This window comes from Colius striatus, chromosome 16 (genome assembly GCF_028858725.1).
Source record: "Colius striatus isolate bColStr4 chromosome 16, bColStr4.1.hap1, whole genome shotgun sequence".
NCBI classification, from domain to species: Eukaryota; Metazoa; Chordata; class Aves; order Coliiformes; family Coliidae; genus Colius; species Colius striatus.
The window spans coordinates 10,977,197-10,985,522 of record NC_084774.1 but is presented as its reverse complement, the minus strand read 5'-3'; the positions used below and the strand labels follow the sequence as shown (position 1 = coordinate 10,985,522).

Genomic DNA, 8,326 nt, shown 5'->3' with positions numbered 1-8,326 from the left:
TGCTAATTCTGTGCCCTAGCAACAGAAAATGCAATTGGCCTTGTTAACTCTGGTCCTCTGTCAGGCACACAGAGCTGAAACTGACTCAAGCACCTTTTCAATGTAGTTCATTACAAGAATGCCAAGGCTTAATAGAAAAAAAAAAAGGTATTATGAGACATCTGCAAGCTCCTACCAAAAAAACAAACCCAGGTGTTTTAAGGACAAAATAAACTTGTCTGAGCAGTGAAATTTGGGCCAAAGACACTAAAATAGCCCCAGTTAAATCAGATGTCTTTAGGATGCCACTGCCAAGTCCTCGTAAGTAACAGGAAAGAATTTCATGACTTGGTGCAATGTAACCATGTAAGGGCAACTCTGTCCATCTTGTACAGTACAAGTACAGCTCATTCCCTTTCATGGCTCTAAAAGATCTGAACTATTCCTGTCAAGGGAAAACAAAGACCGTTTTACATCACAATACTAGAAAATGCAACTCAAACTTGATTTTTAAAGGGACACATGTCCTCCCTCGTTAAGATTTGGCAGGAATTTGTGTTAAGAGCTCACATGCTCTGCAGTTTGGCTGGTGAAGGTGGTGTGAACTTCAGGAAGCCTTTAGCACAGCACTAATCCATTTCTGACTGAACTAGGTTTGAGGATATAGCACCACAGCATTTCCTAAGCTTATTTGGACAAGACATTAGGGAAAAAGTAATTTGTTTCCAATAAAACCAAATGTCAACAATCAGTTACACAAAGCAAAGGAAGCTTGAAATGGCAGCATAACTCTTAAATACTTAAGTGGGAATTTGGTGTAGCTGTATGCTAATGGAGTCTTATTGCTTCAAAAAAGACATCTGACAGATCTCAAGTTCAAGATGAACTTTTAAGCTGTCAGTCCACTTTGCCTTATGGAGGAATTCCACTCAAATCCACATGGATGAACAGAGTCCCAGGGGATTAGAAACAAGTCAACAATATTTAAAACTCTTTGGTAAACCAGGCATTTATCAGCAGTAAACAGTTACTGGTTTTATTTAAAGTTATACTCCAATGCCAAGGCAGAAGGAGCTAATTTATGATATGTCAGAAAGAAACATCAAGTCCAATTAAAACTTATCTCCTTTCACTGCGCACAAAGGAAAGTAATGAGGATTGGACATAAGCCAAGCTAAAATCTCTCCCATTTGGGGATTGTATTTGTCTTTCCAGAAAGTGTTTTCAGAGATTTATCTGCTGGAAAAATGAATTATTTCCAGGGGAATCACAACCAACAGTCTTCTCTCCTATTTTTTAAAATGCATCTTTCATAGTTGACTTAGATGTTGGGATAGCTCAATAAAATGTGGGTTCTTTCTTTCCTCCTCCCCCTGCTTGTGGCATTAAAAGGTGTCTCTCATATGCTTTACATATTAAGTTCAAAATGAATTCAATACAAAGCCTTTTTATCTGCACCCTTACTTGAAACATCCAGGAGTTTATCTCTTCAAAGTTCTATCAGCTTGGAGGAGGACTAGTAAATTCAAGCATTATCACTGGGAAGACAGAACGTGCAACCAAAGATGTTTTACTTTATAGCTATCCTGAAAAAGGCTGACAGCCTGCCAATTTTGGGGTTTGCTTCTGAAACTGCTTATGAAACAAAGGTTTAGTGATGCATTTTGTTATATTCATACAGTGGCTTACACGTTAAACACTTAATTCTCTTAATGATTTGAAAAAATTCTGATTCAAATTCAAAATGCACAGCACACTGCAACTACACATCAACAGGGCCTGATCTGCTATGCCTGGGTTCAATAGATACTCATGGTGTTAAAACAGGATCTTCCAAAGAAACATGCTGTATTGTGACACATCTGAGAGGGAAAAATACAGATAACAAGATACTACACTTGGGTAGTTCAGCCATCCTTAGTTCAGAGGCAACAGCATCCCTACCCCAGGCTCTCCTGAGAGAAGCCTGAGGCTCCAGTTTCCCACACCCACGGGCATCCACAGTAACTTGCAGACAAGTCAGAAATAAGCCACATGGTAACCAGCTCTACATGGAGGCAGCTTACAGCATAAACAGGAAAGCATCACCAAGTTTTTATCACTTGAGAAAACTTTGAGAGGACCTAGGCAGAGATTAGAACAAGGACAGCTGCAAACATTGCCCTAGAGATGATCACAAGGGAGTGACCACAGTGTAATTTGGGTATCACCTCACACTAACTCTTGAGACTGTGCAGATGAGGACACACAACCTTAAGGAAACCCTGTGTATAGTTGCAGATATTGTGAACATGGTGCACTGAGTCTGATAATGGAGATTTTCAATACCAGTCACGTCATGCTAGTGTATTTTAAAACTACCCCAACCATGCATGACATCTTAAGTGACACCAGCTGGCAAATAAAGCTGTGTGCAAATAAAATTTACCACCACAAAAGCAGCAACTGGAAGAAAGGATTCAGCCTTTTCCCTCCTGCAAAACAAGAATCTGAGAGACATTATACCACCACAAAAGACTTCAGGCTTTGAAGTCCTTGTGGAATTAGAGCCACCAGGCTCCTGAGTCTTTGTGGAATTAAGTCAAAGTAAACCCAAAATCTCTTTTCCAACAGAGGAACCAATGATTTTACTTAGACACTTCAAGACACTGAAGTATTGTGTGTCTGCTCTTTTCTGAACACCCCTCCCCTTTCTCATACCACTTAGTGCCAGCAGTTGCTTCCAGGAAAATAAAGATCACGGAGACAACATATTTGTGGCGTGTTTTGGCACACGCAGAAGGCAGCTCAGAGCTGTGAGTGCTGCAAGGTCAGGATGATTTCAGATATTCTTTAAACACCTCAGTTTCACCATACATCTATGATCTCAGCCCTACAGAACACTCAGCCTGAATTCTAATCCAGTATCTGAAGTTAATTCCTGAAGATAACTCAGCAAAGCTTGTGGTTTGACTATCAGCACAGTCTGAACCAACAAATAATATTTGTCTTTCACAAGAACGACTTCAGAACTTTTAAACTATCAGAAAACCAACCAGTGCAAATTAAAACTAAACACCTGATATACAACAGGCAAAACCATGAAGCAACTCTTTAAACTACATCATAAAACCTTCTGTGTTAGCTCAGAAGTGTGAAGTGATGGAAATCAGCCAGGGACTGGGAACTCACAGATAAGAGAGGCAATGTCAGCAAATGTAGTTATCATTTAAACCACTTGCATCCTCCCTTGGTTCCACTGGTACAACAGCTAAAAAAAGAATCCACTCCACATAGGCAGGTGAAAGTCTATGTAGTGATTAAAAGTTTACCAAGTAATTTATTAAATATTGCTAAATATTCAAGCTTATTTATCCTTAAATGATTTTCCTGCTTTTAAACACCAAGGTCTTTTATACAAGAGTAAAAAGGGAAATGTCTCTACCACATGGCAATCGATCTGCTAGCATGCCAAACAGTATTTCTGGTAAGATGGTTTAGTTTTCCATGAACTCTAGCTTTAATAATTCACTTAAAGAAGGTGTCAATGGCACAACAAATATAGTGAGCCTCTATCAGCAAAAACAGCACTAAACTTTGCTATCATATGGAGAAGAATTACCAGTCAAAAAGCAGCAAGCTGAATTAGATTGCTGCACTGCAAAATCTTCCCTCACACATAAAAAAAAAGACTTGGGACACAACTGCAAAACTTAATAAATCCAGAAAAGAAAGATGTTAATGAACCAGAGTGAAGTGGAAATTCTTGATTTTCAACCCCGGCACTGTTTGAACAAGTCCATTTATTTTAAGAATTCATATTCAGAATCTGTGTATCTTTTGAAGACACACATTTCTTAAGTCTTTTAAGACCAGCTATAATAAATCTACCCATGTTTATGACATGAACAAAAGGCACAGCACAATATAGGTTTGAACTGTTTATTTTACATCAGATGTTCCATACCAGAGTTTCCTCAGTTAAAAGTTCCTAGAAGAAAAGAAAACAAACATAGTTACTAAGTAGTTTGCTTCAACAGCTTGAGTAAATATTTTTGGCCCACTGTGTAATCATCCTATAAATACAGTGTATACATTGTCATCCTACAAGCTGGTTTGATTAAGGCAAGTTACTCCTGCAAGAGTTAAGAGGATAAATATACGTACTTGGAAACAATTCCGTCATTTTTTGCCAGACGCAGAATGGAGTCATCTGATTCACCCTTTAAATAAATAAAAGAGGATTCTGAAGTGACCAAATCACTGCTGATACACTTCAAAAGAGAGGCAGCTGCAGCACTTAATGCTGGGAGTGAAATGCACAACGTTTTCCACAGATCGCTACATTTCATGGGCACAGATTAGTGTTTTCAAAACAAGCTGTTAAATTATTTGTCATCTTTTAGGACAAGAAACAGACAAAATATACAATTGCATTAGGAAGAGAGATTTCTGTGTGACCAGACTTCTGATGAACTCTAAGAAGCTTCACACCACGTTTAACAAATGTAAGTTATGATAGTGTCATCTCAACAATCATAAACAAGAGGCACCAGCCAGATATTAGAGACTTGGTACATCCTTAAAAAGAAAAAAATCCACTTGCATCCTTCAGTGGTTTAAAAAGCTCCAATAACATACATAACTCTATAAACCACAGGGCTGAGGGAAAAAAAACCAAAAGAAACTGATTCATAGAATCACAGAATGGTGGGGGTTGGAAGGGACCTTTAGAGATCATCCAGTCCAACCCCCCTGCAGAAGCTGGGTCATCTAGATCAGGTCACACAGGAACATGTCCAGGTGGGTCTTGAAGACCTCCAAGGAAGGAGCCTCGACATCCCCTCTGGGCGGCCTGTGCCAGGGCTCCCTCACTCTCACGGTGAAATAAGTTTTTTCTTATGTTTAAGTGGAACTTTTTGTGTTCCAGATTCATCTCATCACCCCTTGTCCTGTTGCTATCTACTACAGAAAAGAGGGATGTCCCAACCTCCTGACACTCAACCTTTAGATATTTATAAATGTTAATAAGATCTCCCCTCAGTCTACTCTTCTCCAGACTAAACAGCCCCAGGTCCCGCAGCCTTTCCTTATATGAAAGATGTTCCAGTCCCTTGATCATCTTGGTGGCCCTGCACTGGGCTCTCTCCAGCAGTTCTCTGTCCCTCTTGAGCTGAGGAGCCCAGAACTGGACACAGGACTCCAGATGAGGCCTCACCAGGGCAGAGTAGAGGGGGAGAAGAACCTCCCTCAACCTGCTGGCCACACTGTTCTTGATGCATCCCAGGATGCCACTGGCCTTCTTGGCCACGAGGGCACATTGCTGGCTCATGTTTAGTTTATTATCAATCAGCACTCCCAGGTCTCTCCCTGCAGAGCTGCTCTTCAGCAGTTCGACCCCCAGCCTGTCCTGGTGCAGGGGGTTGTTCCTTTCCAGATGCAGGACTCTGCACTTGTCCTTGTTGAACCTGATGAGGTTCCTCTCTGCCCAACTCTCAAGCCGGTCGAGATCTCGCTGAATGGCTTGATTCTTGGAAGTGAATTTGTTCACTTCATCTGTCTTCATTATCCCCACAAAGCTCCTCTAGAATGAGCTGAAGGCATGTTGTGTTTTCTGGGCCTAACAGATATCTACAGAAGAGGTGGATCACTATAAAAAGCAGCACAATCCTTTGTAGCTCCACACTTACCATCCTACGAATCGGTCCACAAATGGCATAGGTTTTGAACTGGCCGTTCACTCTGCCTGTTACCTTGTCAACCTGTAATCACAAGCAAGTTGCTCCACACAGATGCTTACACAATGTCACTGCTCTTCCATCCATCACACTTATCAAGCCCCCAAAGATATACATTGTTAGTCAAGCCCTGAAAATATTTCTCTGCCAGCTACAAAAACCCAAGGCAAACATGGAAGGTGGCATTTGAGTCAAGCAAAGCAGATCAGAAATAAGAGTTCTGCTCTGGAAACTGCATTTTTCCTCAAGTAAAAAGCACAGTGAAGACCAAGATTGAAAACCTAAAAACAACAGTGCACAAGGACAGACTGAAGAATGGTACTTTCATACAGCCAGATGAAGGTGAAAGGGATAAGAATCTCCCTGAAACAAGTGGGATTTTTTTCTCCTTCTTTCCTTCAGGACAAGGAATTCCCTAGTTTTTAACTCTAAATGTCTAAAGTTAGGAAGTTATACCTAGTCAAAAGGCTAAGCACTGCAACAGACTGTACAGGGCTTCATGAAATCCCCTCTAATGAATATTTTCCAACAGGTTGAAATATGGCCAGGGCTAAGAGCAATGTCTGTGTATGTTTGAAAGCCCTAGAGCTCTACACTGACACGGCCTCTCGTAAGTTATTTAGAGACACATCACAAGCTGTTGTATTTCTTCACTTCTATCAAAAACTTCTGCTATGAAACTTACCTCAGAAATATTGATCTGAATAGAAGCATGATCCTTAGCACCAATGATTCGGTTGCTGGCAGAGCTAAGGAATAAAAGCAACGAGATGTATTTAAACTAAAGGAAACTGACAGTGACAACGGAAAGAACCCGTTAAAGCCAAAGCTACAAGCAAGGTAAAGCTGCATGTGAAATTGACACAGCAGCAATTTAAGCTTTCATTGTTTAGGGAAATAAAAATGCAGTTTTAAGTATATTTCATGAGATTTTCACTTCGTAGTGTCATGCCGAGTTGCCAACTAGCCCTTCAGTTTGCTTTTTGTATGCCCAAGTCACCCTCACACAGCGTGCACAGTATGTACACAGCAGCACAGGCCTTCAAAACACATAGAATATGTCATTTCGCTTTTCTAAACTGCAGAAAAGACAGTAACCGTGGTAAGTCCTGCAAATGCAGTTTCCATGCTTTTTCCACAGCAAGCCATTACAGCTCTGGTTGCTGAGACACTCAAGTTGCAAACCCTCAGAAGGCTATAGAAAAGATTTGCCTTAAACCTAACAAACTGTATAAAAAGTGTTTCCTTTTTTACAGGGTTTTCATTCATTACAACCTCAGGACTGTACTTGAAACGTGTTAGCAAAGCAACATGTGATTGCTTAACAGGATCACTGTGTGAGCTTGTGGCACAGACACCAGAGTACCACAGACACACACATTCACTTCTGAAACGAGCCACACGTGAGCTGTTCTTAAAAGAACTCCTTTAAGTTTTTGCTTTGCTTATTTTTTGCAAGATTCCTGAAAACACGGAAAGAGGGGAAAAAAAGGTGTTGGGTTTCCTTTTCCCACAAGTCTTGGCTCCAACCCAAAACTGCTTTTGCCCTGAGTGTATCGGCCTCTTGTGGTTGGACTCGATGGTCTTAAAAGCCTTTTCCAACCGAAACGACTGTGCGATTCTCTGGTGCGGTTTGCTGCCGTGGGCCCGGCTCCTCGGGGCACAGGCCCCGCACACCCGCCATGCCCGCCCGCTGAAGAGAACTGCTCACCATTTCCGAGGGACGTAGAGGTCCACGAACTCCCCAGCGTCGTTCTGCATCTCTGTCGGGCGGCCGCTGAGGCACAAGCACAGAGCGGGGATGCCTACAAGGAACAAGGCCGGGATCACGGGCTGCCCCCACAGGGCCCGGCCTGCGCCGAGCGGGCCCGCCGGACCCCGCCCCGGCTCCACAGCAGCCCCGGAACCGAGAGGAGAGCCCTGGCCGGCGCCCCCCGCGCCGAGCTCCGCCGCCCCGGGCCCTCCCCGCGGAGCCGCGGCCGGCGCCGCTCCTACCTCGCGTGTTCGGCGGCGGAAAAGGGCGGCAGCGCGGCGGAAGCGGAAATACGGCGGCGAGCGCGCCAAGAGCTTCCGGCGGAACGCTCGCGATGGCCGCTCCCGGCGCTGAGGCGGCAGCGGGAGGACGGAGCTGCAGAGGCACTGCCGTGGGAAACGGCTCCGAGAGCAGCGAGTGCTGCCCTCGTCCCGCCCACCTCCACCCCACGGCTTTGGGATCCCTCCAGGGCTGGGCACTGCCTCAGCTCCCTGGGCAGCCTGGCACAGGGGCTGACACCCCTCTCAGGGAAACAGTTCTGCCTCAGCTCCAGCCTCAACCTCCCCTGGGGCAACCTGAGCCCATTTCCTCTTGTTCTATCAATGATTACTGGAGAGACCGAGCCCCAGCTCCCTCCAGCCTCCTGTGAGGGAGTGGCAGAGTGCTGCTGTCTCCCCTCAGCCTCCTCCAGGCTCAACAGCCCCATTCCCTCAGCTGCTCCCCATCAGCCTTGTGCTCCAGCCCCATCCTCAGCTTCAGTGTCCACCTCTGCACCCCCTCAATGTTAAAACTGAGCACAGTACCTGAGATGCAACCTCACCTCCTGGGTGCCATCCTCAGGGGGGCAGAGAGGTCCCACCCCCACCCAGGTACCATG

The 8,326-nt window shown here is 44.1% G+C and overlaps 1 protein-coding gene across 1 annotated transcript; it reads right to left on the bottom strand.

The window, feature by feature from the left end:
* Positions 1 to 3,886: 3,886 nt before the first annotated feature.
* Positions 3,887 to 7,796, bottom strand: RPS21 (ribosomal protein S21). The gene is made up of 6 exons (XM_062009018.1): positions 7,692 to 7,796; positions 7,408 to 7,501; positions 6,382 to 6,445; positions 5,649 to 5,720; positions 4,126 to 4,181; positions 3,887 to 3,949 (listed from the first exon to the last, which is right to left on the bottom strand). The coding sequence occupies exons 2-6, from the start codon at positions 7,455 to 7,457 to the stop codon at positions 3,940 to 3,942; spliced, it is 252 nt and encodes an 83-aa protein (XP_061865002.1). The 5' UTR covers positions 7,458 to 7,501; positions 7,692 to 7,796; the 3' UTR covers positions 3,887 to 3,939.
* Between the last annotated feature and the right edge of the window lie 530 nt (positions 7,797 to 8,326).